The sequence below is a fragment of the Diadema antillarum genome, unplaced genomic scaffold, assembly GCF_040938485.1.
Source record: "Diadema antillarum isolate AM-2024a unplaced genomic scaffold, OU_Dant_1.0 scf00000004, whole genome shotgun sequence".
NCBI classification, from domain to species: domain Eukaryota; kingdom Metazoa; phylum Echinodermata; class Echinoidea; order Diadematoida; family Diadematidae; genus Diadema; species Diadema antillarum.
The window spans coordinates 1,074,175-1,093,991 of NW_027270893.1; the positions used below are offsets into that span (position 1 = coordinate 1,074,175).

The 19,817-nt window shown below is 38.9% G+C and overlaps 1 protein-coding gene across 1 annotated transcript in view; it reads right to left on the minus strand.

Annotated features, from left to right (window-relative positions):
* Positions 1-9,805: 9,805 nt before the first annotated feature.
* Positions 9,806-19,817, minus strand: part of LOC139744668 (cytochrome P450 2U1-like) — a 40,709-nt gene continuing 30,697 nt past the window's right edge. Inside the window, exons 2-5 of the mRNA XM_071655126.1 lie at positions 14,389-15,044; positions 12,844-13,032; positions 12,293-12,425; positions 9,806-9,987 (exon numbers count right to left, since the gene is read on the minus strand). Of these exons, the coding sequence (XP_071511227.1) occupies positions 9,806-9,987; positions 12,293-12,425; positions 12,844-13,032; positions 14,389-15,044 (1,160 nt within the window). The remainder of the gene's footprint in view (positions 9,988-12,292; positions 12,426-12,843; positions 13,033-14,388; positions 15,045-19,817) is intronic.

Here is a 19,817-nt window from a genome sequence, read left to right on the forward strand (position 1 = left end):
CAGGGGAAAGGCCTTGGAGTGGTTCACGAGTTACCTTACTAATCGAAAACAATTTGTATTTATCAACGGTCACGCATCGACTACGCAAAATGTTGACTGTGGTGTTCCTCAGGGAAGTTTACTAGGTCCCCTTTTATTTACTCTTTATGTCAATGATATGTCAAATTCTTCAAACATCCTCTCTTTCTTATATTTGCAGATGATACTAATGTGTTTTTATCTGATTCTGATCCCGATCGATTAATTGATACTTTAAATAGTGAATTAATGAAGTTACTTCATTGGATAAGAGCGAACAAACTGTCAATGAATTTGCAAAAAACTAAATGTATGTTGTTCAGTAATTCGCTGGAAAATTTACCGAGAAATGTTCTTCTGGAAGACACGGTCATAGAAGAAGTCTCTTCCATCAAATTTTTAGGTTTGATCCTGGACAATAAACTTACCTGGGGTTTGCATATTGATTGTGTATGTCGTGTTATTTCAAGGAATATAGGTATTATAAACAAAGTCAAATTTTATCTTCCCAAAAATGTACTTTTTATGTTATATTCTACTTTGATACTACCTTATTTAAACTACGGGATACTCGCATGGGGAAACACTTTTTCTACTTATACAGAAAGAATATTATTATTACAGAAAAAAGCTCTTCGTATCATTTGTCACGAATCGTGGAGAAGTCATACTAATAATTTATTTCACGAAAATAATATTCTGAAAATTTATGATCTTTATCGTTTGCAATTAGGACAATTCATGTACAAACTCACCAACAATTCTCTCCCCCTGGTGTTTGATTCCATGTTTTTAAAGAATGAAACTGTTCATGCATATCCAACCCGTCAATCCCATGAATATCATTTGCCTTTGACTAGGACGGTTTTTGCTAAATCCTTATTCTCCTTTTCTGGACCAAAATTCTGGAATTCTCTTGATAATAACATCAAAGAAGCTTTAAGTTTTCATACATTTTCTTTAAAGTTAAAGAAATATTTAAAAATGTCGTATGCAGCATAATGATTCATTCTTTATATATATATATATATATATATATATATATATATATACACTTAGTGATTCTATCCTTCTATGAAGAGTGCTCATATCTTCTGTCTATATATATATATATATATATATATATATATATGTATATTTGTGATTTCCAAAACTGTTGTTGCTCGGTAGTGTCACTATACACACTTTGTTTATCAGTGAGCCCGTACTTCTGTGCCTCTAGTGCCCTGGTTATGACCCATCATTTCCTTCTCTCTCTCTCTCTCTGCCCCCCCCCCCCCCCCCCCTCTTGCCCACTTCGGGACTTACTACCTTCCTCACTATATCTCTATCCTCTCATCTATCTTTCCTTACAAGAGAGCCGCCTTGTGTCTGTCAATGTGCATTGGTATGTGTGCATGTATGTGTGTATTTGTCTGTCTTTTTTTCTTTTTTCCGCTTAGGGAAATTGTTGTTTTGTTGTTTTTGTTACTATGTGTGTGTGTGGTTTTTTTTTTTTTTATACGAGGGGACTGCACTCTACAAGCTTTGCTTTTTAGCAGTCCCCTCCATTTCCAGCAATATTGTGTATGCATTTCTCTCTCTCTTCCAGAAAGCAAGGTAAATTATATCATCCTTATCACAAGTCAGTTAACACGTTGAGGGAATTTGTACTCTTCTTAAAAACGGACAGTTCGTGGAGTTCTCTTTATACAGTATTTTCTCGATGATTTGTTATCCATGCATGACATCATGTAAAACTGTCAGTCTTCTCATGCAGCAATGGCTGCACCAAAACTTACAAAAAAATCTTAACTTTTCACTGGAATATGTGACTTTTCTTAACCCTAAAAAGGCTGGGGGGGGGGGTTGAATCACCCCCCTCGACTTTTTCGCGACTACTCCGCCGCGCGAAATTTTTTGACCGCGCCGTTCGCTGACTTTTTACTTTCAAGTCTTGCACATCTTTTGACACCATTTTTGCGAAGATCGCGCATACCATTACGACGCTGCGCGACCTTTTATACATGCCTGTCAGACCGAAAATGGCTCAAAAACGTGATTTTGTGTATAAAGTCTATGCAAATGGAGTTTTCTCTTCTTATTCATAAAGATATGATTATTTTCACTTTCGTAGGCTGAAACTAATTAATTTTAGCATAATTATGCTTGAAATAGGTTTTGTCATAAATTTTGAGGGAAAAAATGATAAAACAAAACGTCGAAAAAACATAGAAGTACATAAGAAATTCATAAAACAATAAAATACATAAGAAATTGATTTTGATACCAGATTTTTTTTTCATGTACATTGTTAGGAATGCTGCAAAAAATGTTATCACCAAAAAATAGGATTCTAGGAGCTTTAATTTCTGATTTGAAGCAAAAAATATGATTTTATGCATATATTAACATAATTAATCATTATGATGAAAATTTCCATTTTTTTTAATAGTTTGGTAGATTACGCCACAGGTAATGTATGTGCCAATTTTCATGGCGATTGCGCGAGCGACGGCCAAGATCTCGGGGGGGGGGGGGGTTTGAATCAACCCCTCCCCGGCCACAGAACACCCAAAAAAGCCCGGCCTGGTTAGGGTTAAACTTTGCTGATGTGTTCTGCCAATATTGCTGCATTTACTCAATCCACAATTTTATAGGTTCAGTTTGGCTTACAGTCTGTAAGGTGTATTTTTAGTGTATTTGATCTAATACTAAAACAATGGGACAGCAAATGGTTGCACAGAATTCCATTTTCTAGAACACCAAATGTTGTAGATCTTGATTTTTATATTATGTTTATTGTTTTTTCAAAAGAAGGCAAATCAAACATATGCTGAGTGTTTTTGTAGTTTTGAATTCAACTCCTCCTGGCGCCCTAATGTTATTTATGAATTCATGTGTCCACAACTTACAACATTATTCTACTTGTATGCTGTAGAAGAAGAAAAGCTACATATTTGTGTACGTCTGTGTTTGCATGCGTCACAAATTCATGAATTAATTTCGCACAAACATGAAGAAATGAAAACAGACAACAATCGTATCGATTACATCGTTGATTTTAATGACTTTTCTGCACAACCTTTGATTTGAACTCACACCAATAGAGATTGCATGTACGCGGAACGCATTTTTGACATTCTAATATGTATATCACACACCTGCCGCTCCTGTTACTTTGGAAAAAAGAAAGTAACGCGGACATGAAACTAATAGAATATATAATATTTATAAAAATATAAAATCTCTTGAAGACCCATTGCTTAATGTTCAATATGTACAGAAACTTACACGAATACAATATGCTTTACATACTAAAAACATACAAACAGATTGGGATTCCATCCAGTCTACCCTCCTTGAATGGCGGGAACCAAATTTTTCGGATTTTTTTTTTCTCTTCTCTCTTCTTTGCTTCGGACATGAAGTGTAAACATTTCGGCATTAGAATATCTTCCCACATTATTTTCGGCATTCGGCCCATACACCCATGCTTTTCACGAAATTTGGATTGAATTTTTGTTTTCTCTCAAAGCATTGACGAGGAAAAAAAGATGTTTAAAATGCGCCGCTAGAAAGGAACATTCTAGAATTGAAATTCTAACTTAACACTTTAAATGGTGTCACTCTTACCTTTGGTTACATGTTGAATTTAACATTCACAAATGTTAAATTTGGCATTCAAAATGTCGAACTACATACCAATTCAGAAATGGTAAATCCAACATTTTGAGTGTTAAGTCTAATATTTACAAAATAGGAGTGACAGCCTTTAAAATGTTAGTTTATTATTTCATTTCTTTTTTTGAGTGAAGGAAAAAGAAAAGACTGCAAGATGTGGGTCAGTCTTTCCATACGCAATCATTTTCCTGAAATAGGAAGAAGGTATAGAAGTAAATAATATTGTAGTTAGCGCAACCTTTCTTCTTTCAGCGGCCGTTGTCTAGCATTGCATTAGCAACCATCTGCCGTTCAAGATGGCGATGAATTGGTTGGTTCATTGGTAACGAGATACGTGCAGCTGCGGCTAGGACTGCATGGCCAACACTTTAGTAGCTATATTTGAAATAACCCTGCTTCAAAGAGGCAGACATTAACCATGAATTAGAACGTAAATGACGCATTTCATGAAAATAGGTCGTCGATTTCTTGTGTTCTTCAGACCCGTAGTCCGTACATAAATGTCTTTTGGCGTGAATAGGGGGTGAGAACAGCGATCGATTATTGCCGACTTTCTGGGGGTGTTTCATCAACGCTTGTCAGCGCCGACAACTGTCGGCGCTGACCAATTTCAGCAAAATCCTTGGTTTTGATTGGCTGAGATGCTCTGGTCACTGACTGTTACTATGGTGATTCAAGTTGTCAGCGCCAACAAACGTTGATGAAACACCCCCCTGATCACCCTACATAATTATAGATACCACCTGACAGGTATCACATGACCGGTCATGCAGGTAATATCACATGACCAGTAGTATCACGTGACCAGCATCGGCCAATGCAAAATTATTTTCAACAGGTTTTAACTCTCGGTACCCTCTCGTAAATGATAGGAAACCACCGCTAACTTTGCTACTGGAATGACTGACTAAAAATGGGAACTAATGGAATTGAAAGACAAATGAAATTAATTGATAACACACACAAACCAAAAATATTTGGCGAGAAATTCAGCATTTCTTTCAAAAGCAAAAAAAAAAAAAAAAAAATCTCTCACTCACTTTCACTCTCTCTCTCTCTCACACTCTCACTCCCGTTGCATGTTTCTGCTCTTGTACAGAAGCAGGACCACTTGTAAAGAAAATACGAAATAAAAACAGCGAACGCTTCACTATTAACAGCTTACAGGTAGGCCTACGACTTGAATGAATACTGAGGTAACTATAGCAACCATATCTCCGTGGCACCTACTTTGCTGTCTTTCAATAGTGATTGAATTCAGATCAGTTCAGCCAGTTCAATTACTGATCCAAAAAACTCAACTTATATCTAATGAACCGTTGTAATGCGAGAATGCATGTAATGGGAGTATGATGTTGCGAAATAAAGATCATTAAAGGCCGAGGAATGTTAATGAGCCAGTGACAGAGTGTCAAAAGATACGTGAATACAGTATAGTAGCACTTAGGCCTTGATCTTCTGCCCCTTGCTCACATTCAGTTGTCTGCTCTTGCCTTCGTTTGCGCGTAACGTGATTGGTCTTCATCATCTACGAACATAATCGTAGCTGGGGCGACAAGACCTCGTATCTACAAAATGTCAATGTTCAGGAAAGCAAAGAAACATGACCGCCAAAGCACTGTGTCAAATGGAATAGCCTTTCCTTTTACATGTCGTGGTGGCTTCATTTTTAGTGTTAGACAACTATGATTTGGACAGGACATCACTTAAGTGATTATCTGACCATTAATAAAAAAAACGTCATTTTCACCAAAAATTTAGATCCAAGGTCTTGTCACCTCAGCGACGATGAGAAATGTGTGACTTTGTTATAAGGTGATAAGAAACATGGCTCATATGTCTTTCACCTGTTGGTCTCGTCGCAATTGTCTCGTCACTTGTGTGAGATAAGCAAGAAAAGGCAATGCCGTTGTGAAGCAAGTGGTTTCCATCAGAGACATGTCGCAAAATAAACCACGCACATTATTGCAATAGCAATGCAGCTATGTCAGTTGTTAGACCCAAATCCGGATGCATGTTGGGTAACTGCATACAAATAAAATCAGGCGTAAGACATTTTGCATAGAATGCGAGGTACTTTATCACCGGGCTAAGGATAATATTGAAAATAACACGTAAGAAAATAATGTTTGTGAAACTGTTTGGCTTGGCACCCATTGTATGTCGTCTCAGTTTTGCTTTTATAAAACTGCCACTTAAATCAGCAACGAAGGAACGCACTCACACCTGAAGGCATCACTAAATATGATAACTTGTGTTAACCCACGTATTGATTATGAATGGTTTCTTTCGTGTCTCACATTAAAAAAAAAAAACAGAAAAAAGATAAGAAGGAATTATGGAGTTGACTGTTTTTGCTGTATAGCGAATCAAAGGTACCATGGAAGCAATGATTAGTACCAGCCAAAAATAAGTGAGTTGTCGTAGGTTGCAATAATCGAACACTTGTTACTGGCAGGCCCACTGTTAAAAACCTGACTGATATCATGCCTCATGCTCATGGTGATTAGAGAAATGACTGCTAACTCCGCTAACAAGCGACATCAGATGTCCATTATCTGTTTATATCACCAAGTTAAGTAAGATAAGTTCCGATTTGCATCTTATACATCTGTACCATTGTTTGACTGCTATTTCTCAGTCATAACTCCCCCCCCCCCCCCCGACATATCACAACAATTATATAGCTACCTGTTCAGTGTTGTACCGATGATGTGTATCGGGAATGTTGTTGTTGGTGATGATGATTTGATAATAATGATAATAATGATAATAATAATAATGATAATAACAATAATAATAATAATAATAATAATAATGGTAATGATAATGATAATAATAGTAGTAGTGATATTAATAACAATAACGGCAACGAAAAATGATATTAATATAATTATAATGAAACATATGAGAGGTGAAGAGACAATTTGAGAAACGTACCCTTCTGGAAAAAAAAAATACAGTGTCCCACTGTGTGTTCGCAGTGTTGTCACATAGTCGACTATGTGAAAACGCTCGAATTTAACAATGTGGAGAGGATTTCACAATGTGGTGTGGTTTTCACAGAGTGTTTACATGGTAATTTTCTGTGTCACACTGTGAATTGATGATTGACAATGTGTTCACACTGTTAAAACGCTCGAATTTAACAGTGTGAAGAGATTTCACACTGTGTTCACAATGTGTTTCTCACACTGTGGGACACTGTGTTCCCTCCAGCATAGAATATCCGGCTTGATGCACATCTGACCAGCATGAGATATCTATCTGAGGGTGTGTGGGTTTTCAGTCAGATTATTCTGCATGAATTGCTTTTAAGTGGCGTTCCATAACTTCAAGACTCAACATTATTATAGGCAAGCACAAGTATAAGCATCATAAGGTCAACCAGACACATTAAAGTGAGGTAGAATGAAGTACAGTATGTACAATAAAAATATCAATTTTCAGCGCTACGTAAAAAGCACCAAAAAAGAAAGAACAAGCAAAACGCTGCAACTTCTTAACCTCGGCTGTAGTTACTTTCGCAATGTGCGTGACCCTGTTCCTTCAATGAAAAAAAGCTGTATCTGTTGACAACATACAAACGACAAACACCTGATACTTGGCACTGCTGAAGGTATAACAAGTTGTTTCTTTGCATCAATGATGATTAACATACTCAGATACATTTATGTGCGATAGAGCGACTGGCCAATACTATTGATGGATTCGAATGAATCTCATAAAGACCAAACTATGGCATCTAGATTGCATAACTAAGTGACCCGCAATGTCGATTTTCAAAGTTAAAAATCATTTCTTCTCAGACTCTCCACAAAGATCCTATTTAAAAAAAAAAAAAAAAAAAAAAAAAAAAAAGCTGTTACCGGGTTTTCCTATTTAATAGCTATTGCTTCAATGTAATGAAATCAGCACTAATTTAACCCGTTCTAGTTAATCAAAGTTAATCGAGAGTCCTTTAGGCTTCCACCGGTGTAATGGACCGATCCCGTAGGCCCAACCGATCACTGGTACTGGCAACGGTCTCTGTCCAGCCTTTTGCGTAAGAGGGCGCTGTTTTGTGAACCGTCGCGATTAACCGTCGCTACACAAGTCATTCAGTCGTCAGCCTAAACTCCAAATAATGTCCTTCCGTACACTCGAAGAAAAATACACTACAACTGGTACATTCAACTTTGTAACTTAACCAGTGTGACAATGGGATCACCTTTATGGTGCCACTTTGCAACTATGAGACGAGTATCACGATGACGCACCTTTAAAGGAGCAACTTTGCACCTTGTCTGAAAGGTGCAAAGTTGCATCCGTAAAGGTGATCACGGTATGACAGTGGTAAAGGTGCAAAGTTGAAGCTGCTTTTCTTCATAGAGTGTGCACAGCGAGACCAGTTGGCCCATGCAGGCTCACCAAAGCATTAACGTCCAGACTTAAGCTCGACATTAGTGTTTACCAGAAAGAACTCTCGCTCCTTCTCCATTACACGCTACATCGACCCATAAAGTTAAAATGAAGAGTTTGTTCGCAAAAACCGATAAGTCCATTTTTGAAGATTTTGAAGTACGGTCTCTGTCATAGAGTACAAAATAATACCTTTTAAATGATATATTGGTCACTCCATATAAAGGTACATTTTTTAAGTAATGGTCAGAAGAAGCAAAAATGTTCTTATTATCCTCTTTATTTTTCTTGACCTTTAATCGCAAATATCTCCAATTGGCAAATATGGACTTATCGGTTTTTGCAAACAAACTCTTCAAATGTTACTGTTTGCATCATGAAAGAGCAACAAATAATAAACATAAGCCAAATAACACATCCTTTGGAGATAACTAAATATGACAAGCGCACTTACTTTAGATATTTGGTAAACAGGAAGAGAGTAAATCGTTCGTTAAAAAATAAGGAAAGAAATGCCCAAAATCATAAAATAAACTGCTACAAATAGCAAACTTCAAGCCAGCATTCCAGAAATGTCACATACATTGTAAATATTTTTTTTTCCCCAAGGCGATTTGTAGTGTACCCACTCCACACGCGTGCTGAAGAAACGTGCAAGCGCTTCGCAGACATAGAAATCCTTTTCTCACACGCAAAGTTAACACACATTGACGATGTTCAAGATCTTCACCGTATAAAACAATATGAGATGTTTTCGGAGTTGCATATTCTACCCCTAACCTGATCACGTTCTGTCTCGGGGTGTCTTCACCGTTCATCCCTCCGATGATTTCTTGGCATTACAGATTGGTTTTTGTCCTTCTTCTTCTTCTTTTTTCGTCGTTTCGGATGTCCACAAAGTGGTTGATTCCGAGTTGTACTGAATAGGGGAGTTCACGGTTCTGATTTGCGCATGCGCCAAAAAAGGACAAAATAATGGAAATGTTTGTGTCTTTGCCATTGACACTAAAACGGAAGGAATCCTCAGGCAAATGAGGCTTGGAATAGTTAAGTTACGTGTTTCACACTTGATAGATTGTACAAGTTACAATGATTCATCATTGATATTTAAGTAAAGCTTTCCGTGCATTTGAGAGACATTGATTACAAAGATGGCGTGTCTCAGCAAAGAATGCTTCATGACAAGACATTTCCATGTTATTTAAAAATCTGTGGTGTAGTAGGGGCAATGAGACAGGCGCTAACCGTGAACTCCCCCATTGAACACGAGGTGACGTAGTTCCTCTTCCACCTGCCGACTCACATGTAAACTCACAGAAGCTCCTACACGTCCTTTTCGATACGCGTGCTCTCCAGGCTGCCGCGGCCACTGCCCCAAAGTTCCCTTGGTTAGCAGCCGAATCACCGGCTAAAGCAAAATGTTCAAACACGCGCTGTCAGGATTCCGGGTTATCTATCACTTGATTATATCCGCGGTACATGAGCTTAGCCAATGGTAATCCTTCTTTCTCGTGACGTCAGAAGTTGAACACCATGAGAAGGGCGGCGATGGTGAGTATCGGCTTATACTGTGAGGACATTTTCTTCCCATAGCTCATGAACATATTTCTTCCTATCGAACGAACAGTCCTATCGATAAACAAAAATCTCGTCGTACCAATGAAAAGATACTTCTTACTAGACGAAAGAACCTTATTCTACAGACAAAAATTAATAAATCACTCTATCGACGAACAAATCTGACGCGGTAGGGGTCGGGGAGGAGCATCATTCCCTGGACGTTGCCTTCGATGTTTGGCACCGGTTCGTCATCGGGGAAGACAAGGCGATAGCGATGGAGAAGGATGGCCATGATCAGAAAGTTCTCCTGTTGCGCCATGATTTCACCGGGACACTTTCTCGGACCTGCAAGCAACGAAAGAAGTAAAGACAACAAATACAGCTGGTGTCAATATCCACTGAGTGCAGTGATCATTGTATTAATGGCCGGACAGACTTCACAGTGTCTCACAGTGTGCTCACAGTGTGGTTACAGAGTCGACTGTGTGAAAACGCTCGAATTTAACAGTGTGAAGATGATTAATCACACTGTGATGTGGTTTTCACAGAGTGTTCACATGGTAATGTTCTGTGTCACACTGTGAATTGATGATTCACAATGTGTTCACACTATTAAGACGCTCGAATCTAACAGTGTGAAGAGATTTCACACTGTGTTTCTCACACTGTAGGATACTGTGTTCTCTCCAGCAGAGTAGACATGGACCTGAAAAGAGCTCACTCATTTTAGATCAGTGCGTGCCTGAATTATTTAGGCCTACATATTTAAACTAGAAATGCATAATTACACATCCCTCCATTCAAACTATTCTTGGCGGGAAAATGAGGATGAAAATATACCTTGTATTAAAATTCTACATTTCCTTTCTTTATTCGTTAATCTGTTTTTTTTTTCCCAATGGTATGACTCAGATATGAAGAAATAGTCATTTCATGTAGATTCATTACGAATCTATTTATCAAATGCTATACCCTTTTAAATGCATTACAATGTCTGGTCCATATCCTTTGACTGAAACGAAATCAACTATACAAACTTAAACATCTTTGCTTTCATTGTAGGAAACAAAATGTTTGGTAAAATAATTGTACAGAGTCAAAAGTCGATATGATCAAATATAATTGTATTTTTTAAAAGCACATTGGCGTAAGATGCATAGCCTCAAAACATACGCGCAACAGTTTGGGAGTACAAGCCCAAAAGGTGGCGGAAAATCCCCAAAGTCAATATTATCAATAAATGAAGATCTGATCGACTCTCCAGGCCCTATCATCACGCACCCCCCCCCCCCCCAAGACATCCCGCAGTAGATGACCATGAGCCTGTAACCCATAGCTCTTCCCCCATAAGATATTGCCTTAAAAGTATGACTATAGATATCTCTATGCATGCGGATGTCAGTTTGAAAGACAGTGATCAGCGCAACACGTCTCCTTAAATCAGATATTCCAATACATTATGTAATAAAATCTTTAAAAAAAATCTTCAATGCTTTCAAGAAGAAAGATAAAAACGACATGCACGGCTATTCACATATTCTTTCCTGCCTTCAGTTCGAAACCAACTGCACACTCGGCGCATTGATAATTCCACACCGACTTCCTATATATTTATGTCTCTGTCATGTATCGCATATCATCGACTCAATATTTGATTTGCTTCGTGCAATAAGACGTGTCTTTATGAAGTTGAAAAATAGCTGTGGTAAAAAAACAACAAGAATCTATCCTCAACTACAAAATTTATGTGCATCAGCACAAGATGATACTATTGCTGGTCAATCGAAGCTCTTAAAACTACTATCTACTAAAAATGAAGATGGGATCACATTGTGACACCCAAATAAGAGGATCACTATGATGGGCGTAAATGGCTTTAAGTATTGCGTACAACTTGAGAAAAGACACTAGAAGGCACATCTGCACTCTGCCACTTTTTGAAAAATATCAATACATTTCTGTTCACGAGACAACTACCATGTATTTTAAAAGCGGATGTGCGCAGCATTGTTAACTGGTGAAACGACAATTTTACTCCTGTGAAAAGAATGCTCCGGTCTTATCTTCAAGGACTTAAAGTTAGGGTTAGGGGGTTGTGATGGGTTTTTAGGTTTAGTTTGATGCGAGGATTACGATAAGGGTTAGCATGGTTAGGATTATGTTTGTGGGTAGAATCTATGTTTGGCTCTGCGTGCAGATCTTTCATGGGAGCAATATTGTCGCAGGTAATTTCAAAAAGGTAATGTCATAGAGCCTTGTAATACCCCCATTCCACAGAGATTTTCTTTCGTCTGTCACTCAGTGGATGCTAAGTTTATCGCTTCCGGTCACCCGCCGAAATGTATCGAATCGCAGACCAATGGGTCCGACATGTTTTGGTCGACTATCAGGTCAGTATCAGACAAGTCGGGGGTGATCCGATGAGGCAAGATCGTTAGAGCGCAAGAGCGATATGTCTGACACTCACCTGATAGTCGACCAACACAAGTAGAATTCATCAGATTGCGATCCGATGCACTTTGGTGGGTCACCGGAAGCAACAAACTTTGCTTTCGAGGAATGACTGATGAGAGAAAAGCTCTGACGAATGGGGGTATTAACCACGCCTGAAGTGTCGGGGAATCTTAGGTAGGGTTATGGAGAAGCTTACCTATACCAAAGGTCTTGAGAGACTGAAGGTTGATGAGTTCCCCACTCTCCGAGATGAAACGAGACGGCCGGAACTTGTTGGGTTCCTCGAAGACCGCTGGGTCGTGGTGCATGCTCCAGATATTCCCTAGAACCTGCCATGAATTCAACAAAAATGCATAAATTGTCATAATGGGTGATTGATTGAATTCATATCCACATCATGTGGTGGAATATCGTGATCAGAATAGCTGGTTTCTATAGGGTAAGCATTATCCCTTCCCCTAACCCTAACCCTAACCCTAACCCCATAATCTTTACTATAGCCATATCACTAAGCCAATAAGTGGTAGGCCTATTTAGCCGGGGGGGGGGGGGGGTAATTATTGTCCTGACGCAACACATTTGGTTCTCAAACAAGGTACCGTGTTTTACAAACTAATACATCCTTCTTGGCCACTAGGGGGCATTTTTACAATGCTAGGTTATTCCTGTTCTCCTTTTTTTCCCCGGGTAGTGCTTATTAAGATAAGAGGCTACAATGAGTCAGAAGGGTAAGGTGTTACTTCTTACCTGTGTGCCCTTGGGCACGAAGTAATCCCCGAGGTAGGTATCTTCTGCCGTGTGATGTGGCACAGTCGTCGTGCCGATTCGCGTCCGTAAAATCTCCTGCGTGATAGCCGTGATGAGCGGGAGGCTAGACCGGTCCTCGATGGTTGGTACTCGGTCTCGTCCTACCACGGCGTCTATCTGAGCATGGACCTGAATGGAACACACAAGGACTAAATCTTTTTAGACATACTGGAACAAACTCTTCATCTTAGGAGGAAATGACTTTGTGGTCATTGAACGAATGGTTGATGAGTTATAGGACTTGATTACAAGAAGCAAGGTTGAACTCCGTTCAGCTTTGCATGCCGCTATCTCCACGATCTTGCAAGCTACACGAGTTTACCAATAAACAATTCATTACACTGAGTACCAACCATTAGTAATTTGTTAGTAAATCAATGTACATAATTCCAGTAACTTAGAGCTCAAATGCTAGTACTTCCAGATGAAAAAAAAAGTGAAAATTCAATATACTTGACTTCATATCATTTCATGAAGATTTTCAGGTCATCCGCACTCTCATTTTACACTGTAGATATGAAGTAATGGCGTCGGATCGGATGTTGTCATTTTGTTGAAACCACATAGCATGCGCAGATGTATTGGGCCAATCGCATTGCTTACAATGCAATATTACAATCCACCCATCTGTTGAATTCACGTTTACTCTTAAAGGGGATGGCTATCAAGTAACTGATCAGTGGGAATCAGTGGGAATGCTGAAGATGATTGTTCCAATCCTTGTGGGATTCATCTAAGAGTACATATCTGTTGTTGTGTGAAAATTATTTGCTTCAGAATGGTCTCATATTCAAGTAATGTGCAGTTTGATGTTTCCAGGTTAGCATGCCTGTACAGTGACGGAGCATTACAGAGCACATTACGTGATTATGAGACCGTTCTGAAGCAAATAATGTTCACACAATAGATATATAATGTACTCTTAAATGAATCCCACAAGAATTGGAACAATCATCCCCAGCATTCCCACTGATTCCAACTGATCAGTTACTAGCCATCTCCTTAGAGAAACAAGTTGTTAATGGAAGAAGTAATAAAAATACACACACTCACAGATCACTATAAGAATTATAATACAAACGGTAAGAATTGGTACCGACAGAAAAAAAATAATATATATATATATATATATATATATATATATATATATATATATGTTTACATAACTATTTGACAAACGAATTAGATGACCTCCAATGGAAACTTGGAGGTAGTGTAGGACCAAGACAAATTTTTGACTGTATGGTTTGGTGATGTCGTGGAGATTAATGGAACTTTTCTTTTTCCAAGTGTCGTAACGACACATTTTTATAAGCTCAATGCGCATTAATTATTTGTATGTTTACCGTAGAAGCAAAGTAGAAAGCAAGAAACTGTTCAATGTTATTTCATATCAAGTATGATTTGTCATTATATCAAAATAGAAATATGCGTAAAATGCTGCAGACGTAATTATACTATATCGAGTTCTCGCTCATATCGTACCTTCTCCTGCAGTTCAGGATAATACGCTAGATGTAAAAGAGTCCACATGACGAGGTTCGAGGTCGAGTCCACACCAGCAATGACAAGATCAAGGACACCCCTCCAGATAAAGTTCTCATTGATCTGACCCTCCTGATCGCCACCTTCGTCGCCCCCGTGACTCGATCCCGGCCTCGTCCGTCCAACCTCCTTGATGTAAAAGTCTATGACGTCACGCAGGGCGTTATTGTTGAATGACTTCCGGTGGGCACTGACCTCGTTCTGGACATAGCGAGTCATGTTCTCGACAGCAAGTCGGTAATTCTTACAAAAGCGAGTGTGGTAAAGGAACGGGAGGAGGTTGAGGATGGAGGTATTGGAGAGTTTGTCGAGGATCTCCCGGCAATTTTGTCGTAGTTTGATGAAGTGCGGGTCGGTGTAGTCGTAACGCTTGCTTAGCGTCACAGCGTTCATAATGTTCGATGTGGTGCAGACGACAAGCTGATATGGATTGATGGGTTTCCCGCCAAGTTCATCGAGGTAGTCACATAGATACCCACATTCCTCACCTATCCTGTCGCCCATACCGTTCTTGCCAACGCCAAGCGTTCTCAATGTCGACGTCATGAAACGACGATGCTCTTTCCAGGGCCCACCGTTCTGCCAAGCTAGGCTCCCTGTAGGAAACGACATAGAGAATGATATTCCTGTTTAATTTCATTGGGTAGAGAACTAACACCACTCTTTCCAGTCATTTTCACTTTTCAAAACACACAGTACCCGCTGCATGCTGTAAGGATTAGAACCTGCACTGGCTGTCGGGCGGAAGCTCGGTGGTCCAGTTGATAAAACGCTTGTCCGGTGATTAGGAGGTCGTAGGGCCTAGATTAGAATTCTGCACGAGTATGTATGAATTATGACCGTGATTTTGTATCATGGCTACTACTAAACATTGATTACTTCGGGTTTATTTGTGTCGATGTAGGACAATTTGTCAAGTAGTTGTTAGTTGCAAAATCTACATTTTACTTAATGTTGCTGTCAGTAGCAGCTGTGGTAATGCGGATATATCAAATTGGCTTAATTCCTGATACACTAGCCTCATCCCTTCTACAGCCAAACGAAGAAAATACTTTGCTCGCATCCCAAGTTCTCGAGAACCTTGTACGAAGAAGTAAAATGTCGGCACAAACTTTTGCCAAAGTGATATCAATTTCTACCAATAAAGGAAATCCTAGCTGTAAAGGTACCTGTCTTTGCAGCCTCACAATAATAAGACATATCGGTTGTCGAAGTTAAAATATACAGCCGATGTTGCACAGAAGTTAGGTGCGTAGTTAAAACAAAATCGTAAACGAAATGCGTGACGAAATAACAGTAAATTATTATATTTCAGATGATTACAGAATAATTTAAGACGTTGAATATGTGGTAGAAGTGGTGGTGTACTCCTTCTATCAGGAGTATATTATCCCCAAGTGTATTACGGGTTAAAAGACCATTCACATATGGCCGCACCCACGTACCATGTTTTCCTACATGTTACAAGTCATAGGCAGCAAGCATCTCCATAGGCATACTGAACAACATACCCACAACACATAAGCCTACACCGGTATGCGTGAGAAAAGGGATATACGTCATAACTACATCATTGTTTTCATCAGTAGCAATAATGTGGGGCCTGATAATATGAAACACTCCTTACATTCTGACATACTCTATATGCACTCGATTAAATTAAGATTGTACCAACATTTCCCAGTCAGCTTCTGGGCTTTTTCTCAATCTTTATCCATTTACAACTGAAAAGTCTCGCGTATGTCGGTGTTTTCAGGTCATGTTAGTCCTGCGAGGTAAACATATACACCACCTATGTATACGGTGAAATTATGCTCATGTGGAGCCGAGTGAAGGTAATGATCGTTCGTTATGACGAACGGGGGACATAGAAGACACGGATTGGGCTAGCTGGAAGCATGCACACCACAGGCATCGCTCAGACAGCGACATTTTGGCCATTGTCGTTGGCTGGGACATACAATCTATCTTCTATTACGTTGGCATCATTCACTATAGGGTCGTCTGCGCTCTCCGATCCACCCTCCCGCTATACAGCCGCTCTTGAGTCATACAGCCAATATCAATTTGATATTGGGGCAGGTCGAGCAGAATATCAATTCTCATTAAGGACGAGACTTTGGGGGAATAGAAAGGGAAACAAGAGATTGTGTGCATACGTGCCGTGGTACAGAAAGCAGTGGGAGGGAGCCGCTATGTACTGAAAAACAGACCAACGTAACGTCGGATCACAATAGACAAAGAGAATACAGACGTATATACTTTATTTGTTAAGTCTAGATAGCATAATAGGGTGTGTCAACTGATTTTTTTTTTTGGACACACTGCCTGCTGTAGAAGGCGAGCATACATCAAAAACATGGTTGATTTTAAGGGAACTTAAATGCTAAGAGCCTCTTTCGGATTTATAATACCACAGAAATGCACGGTGGAAAAAAGATGACGTGAAGTAAGAGCATCGGTACGCAGGAGAGAAAAGATCAATTAAAAAAGTAACATCTTATCTATCTATGTTTATTTGACCACGAACTGTAGGGCCTACTCGTAATCACGATAACAATAGATATGACAGTAACAGTCAACAATAGCAATTTTGATAGCAATAACAACACATGAACTGAATAATATGTTACTATGATAATGATATGATATGCCACTGCTGGAGTGAAAAAGAAGGCCGAAGTAAGTAAGGGAGAGTGGTAGAAGGGAATTCTACACATCTTTGGTTCGTTTTCAAGGATTTCTCTATAGATCGAAAGTTTGAACTCATCGCTATTTATTATTGTGTATCGTGGTTACATGCACTTCATATCTATTTGAAAATATAGATATACATCTTAGTTGCAAAAGGCTGCCAGGCCAGTGCCATCCTCTCGTGGTTAAAACGGGCTTATAGTGCCACACCGAACCATTCCCAAAACCTTCATCGAATTATTTCTGATTTTTTTAATGTTGTTTTTTCAGAGTGGTCGTAGCTTTAAGCGGAGAAATTATGCTTTCCAGTATATCTATAGCAAAGTTTTTAACATAATGCAATGGATAAAACACTCAACATTCCACAGTCTTTTTATACAACAATATTGATAACTTGTGTACTTTCTAATACTGTATAAAGATTATGCGACAGAAATTTAGTGTGCACAGTTTTCCATGAATAACATTTTCTAGTCTAGAAAACAAAATAGAATAGAACAATCCAATTCATTCCGAGAGTTGTATCGAATCGTTCGGTCAATAGTCATGATAGGCGTATTCGACTTTTGAGATTTTTTTTTAATCGATATCAAGACTGTGCTTATTAAGAAATAAAACGACATGCATATTCTTCGTCAGGCTCCGCCCAAAACCCCCGAAAACAAACGAACAGACAAACCAAAAAAAAAAAAAAAAAAACCGAAACAAAAAACAGAAATAAGTCATTTCATGTTGATGAAATAGATCTGGCTGCATTGGTTACTTCGTTGCAACATGTGTCCTTGAAAATAAGGATTATTTATTTAAATGTTAATAAATATTGATAAGAATGATCCAGAGAGAATCCCCTTGGGGAAAGCAGAAAATCTAGAGGTCAGCTTGTGATACGGTCGGCATTGAAAAAGACACGTAATGTAAGGTTGTATCATCAAGCTTGCGTCACATTAATGTATGACACCTCACATAGTTCGTGAAGTAGAGCTCTAGTCCTGTCCGAAAATCGGTGTAGTAGTAATTACGTTTTGCCTTCTGTGTGACATGCATTTTACGGTAGTGAAGTTTGAAACACAACACAAGGATTTCGGATGCGATCTTCATGTTTTTCATGTGAGCTAAAAACAATTTTAGAATAAAACCAGCCATTTAACGTTCAAGGATTTTATGTGGACTGGTGTAAATTGACTTACTAGCTGTAATCATTAACTTTCCATGGTTATTTTTCGTGAAATTGTCATCGCCAGTTAATGTAGTGCCTTTAACAGACAAAAACAAAGATAAAATCACGTTATAGCATATTCGGAAATGAAAGCAACGAATTATGATAGGCTTCTGCTTAAAAACAAAAACAATATTTCGTTGCTCTCTGTAAATCAAAATTGATCACTACAAAAACTAACAAACAAACAAACAAACACACAATTTTTGAAATAAACAGAACAAAACATTGCATCCACTCTTTTTCATAGGAAATGGTAAAATGAAGGCAGGCACTCAAAACCAATCAGCACGCATTTTTCGTATGATTCCGGGTACATTGTGCATGAATTAGATGGAATATCTGAAGATGTAGTACCAGAACCAGCCATCCACCCTCGATATAGGAAGAGCCTAAAAAACGGTAGAAATCACCGGCCGTATCAAACAACATCTCTCATGCTTTTCTTTCCTCTACAACCTGAGTGGACTTTAACTACACCTGACTGTGCTTGCGGGCCGAGACATCGCAGCATATATATACCATCATCGCTACCCTGTGCCCGGGGCAAGAATAGCCCGATATGAAAAATTCCCCGCACGGCGAAACACACAATTTAAGGTCCCGCATTATGCGCTGTTCTTTAATGCACGAATATATCGCTTGGGCGTCGCTCGCAGCCGTATAGGCCTATAGCAAAACTTCACCGGGGTCCCAAGTGTGTGTCTGTGTTGCGCGATGTGAATACGGCTGTGTAGAGGTAAACTGTGTGATCAAGATTTACGTTTTACGTGAGTGTCAGTATGCATCAAGGCTGCTGCAGCTGTGTGCCATATGTAGGTCCTACGTATATGTTATTAGAAGGCACGCATTCTTTAGTTTGAACATGCACCCGAATGCATGTCATACATAGGATTATACATAGATTCCATATCTCTTTCTTTTTCTCTATCTTCCTCTATCTCTCTCTCTCTCTCTTTCTCTCTTCTTCTTCTTCTTCTTCTTCTATTTCTCTCTCTCCTCGGATCTCTTCCTTCTTTCTTTCTCTCTCTTCTTTCAATCTAGTCTCTCCACATCTTTATCTAAGAATATTTATACGGTACATATTGTGTGACTTATATGCCTTACCATAACAACTTTAACTTGATTCATTCATTCAATAAAAATAAACATCATGTCATGGTCAAACTCATGTGCACAATTTAGGTATATTGAAGTTCTATGCACACTGCATGCACACACACAATGTCAACCGAGCACAAGGTCAAGACAAACATAATGTATGATATAAGATCGATCGCGTGTGCCAGAAGAAAACCAACCAATATAGCAATAAGGTGTAAAGCATATCAAACGCTCGTTTCATATCAAGGTAAGATATACCACTAAGGATTGAACAGCCCTTTGCGAGCAAGGTAATTTGTCAAATGAATTAGAGAGAGAGAGAGATAGATTGAGAAAAACAACAACAACAAAATTT